The following is a 1,777-nucleotide window of genomic DNA, read 5'->3' on the forward strand; positions in this document are numbered from 1 at the left end:
ACATATCTCCTTAATTTCAAATAATTTAAAGAAACATACTATTTTTTCTTTTCTTTTTTAACTATTAATGATAAATATATCTTTTTTATTTCACATAATTTAAAGATTTACAGTATTATTTTTCTTTATTTTTTTATTATAAATGACAAAAATATCTCCATAACTTCACATAATTTAAAGACAAACTATATTTTTTCTATTCTTTTCACTATTATTGACAGACACATATCCTTAGTTTCACATTATTTAAAGACACTATTTCTTTTATATTAATGACAAACATATCTCCTTAATTTTATATAATTTAAAGACAAACAATATTTTTTCTTTTTTTAAAATATTAATGAAAAATACATATCCTTAATTTCATATAATTTAAAGGCACAAAATATTTTTTTTAAACAAATATTAATGACAAACAAATGTCTCGCACCGTATTGGGGCGGGATGGATGAAGTGGAAACTCGCATCGGGGGTGCTGTGTGATAAGAAGGTGCCGCCCAAGCTTAAAGGCAAATTCTATAGGGTGGCAGTCCGTCCGGCCTTGCTGTATGGAGCGGAGTGTTGGCCAGTTAAGAACTCCCACATCCAAAGAATGAAGGTGGCAGAAATGCGGATGTTGCGCTGGATGTGTGGACTGACCCGAGGGGATAGAGTTCGGAATGAGACTATCCGGGAGAAGGTTGGTGTGACTTCAGTGGAGTGTAAGATGCGGGAAGCACGATTGAGATGGTTCGGACACGTGAAGAGGAGGGGCATGGATGCCCCGGTCCGTAGGTGTGAGAGGCTAGTGTTGGATGGTTTTAGACGGGGTAGGGGTAGACCGAAGAAGTACTGGGGTGAGGTGATTAGGCGGGACATGGAACAGTTACAGCTCACCGAGGACATGACCCTAGATAGGAAGGTCTGGAAGATGCGAATTACGGCAGAGGATTAGGGCCAGTTCGGGTCGCTAGTGTAGGGAATTAATTGGTGGGGGTGTATTCCTGTTATGATTCCGTATTCAATGTTCCGTGTTCCGTGTTCCATGTTTATTACGAATATGTGTGCTTTCATCTGCTTTATATTCCTGCATTCCTGCTTTACTCTGTTTTATATTCCTTATGGGTGCCGTATCTATGTTATGTCATCTGCTTCTATGCTATACTATGTGTTTGTGTGATATCTCGTGACTTGAGCCGGGGGTCTTTCGGAAACAGCCTTTCTACTTCATCAGAGGTAGAGGTATGGACTGCGTACATCTTACCCTCAGACCCCACTAAGTGGGAATACACTGGGTTTGTTGTTGTTGTATAGTAATATCTTTTCCTTTTTTGTTTTTGTTAAAAACCTAGTTAACCCCCACCCCATCCCCAACCCCCACCCTACGCCACCCAACCCCGCCAACTCTCTCTCAATATACATACAGTTAGTTGATTGATTCTCTTCACTCGCCCTATATTCTTTCATATAATAATTTCCATTTTTTTCTCAAATATGTCTGCCCCCGGAATCCCCACCCCTGACTGCGCCGCCGCCACCACCGCCGCCCTTTATTTCTGCCACAAATGTACTCACACCGTCACCATTACCCTTTCTGACACTGGCGATCTCATTTGCCCTGATTGTAACAGTGACTTTGTCGAAGAATATGAAGACCCTGACCCGATCCCCAATCTAACCCGCTTGCCCGAACCGGTTGCCTCCATGTTGAGTAACATTTTCATGGGCAGCGATTCCGGTTCCGACGGCGGCGGCGGCGGCGGCGCGCGAATCCCTGCAAGAGAAACGCGAATCG

At 42.0% G+C, this 1,777-nt stretch overlaps 1 protein-coding gene across 1 annotated transcript; it reads left to right on the forward strand.

The window, feature by feature from the left end:
• Positions 1–1,355: 1,355 nt before the first annotated feature.
• LOC124891546 (E3 ubiquitin-protein ligase RING1-like) lies at positions 1,356–1,773 on the forward strand (the record flags this gene model as incomplete). Its single annotated transcript, XM_047403273.1, has 1 exon — positions 1,356–1,773. A coding segment is annotated over exon 1 (297 nt), but the record flags the coding sequence as incomplete, so codon positions are not given.
• Positions 1,774–1,777: the final 4 nt, after the last annotated feature.

This window comes from Capsicum annuum, unplaced genomic scaffold (assembly GCF_002878395.1).
Source record: "Capsicum annuum cultivar UCD-10X-F1 unplaced genomic scaffold, UCD10Xv1.1 ctg37065, whole genome shotgun sequence".
Taxonomy (NCBI): Eukaryota; Viridiplantae; Streptophyta; class Magnoliopsida; order Solanales; family Solanaceae; genus Capsicum; species Capsicum annuum.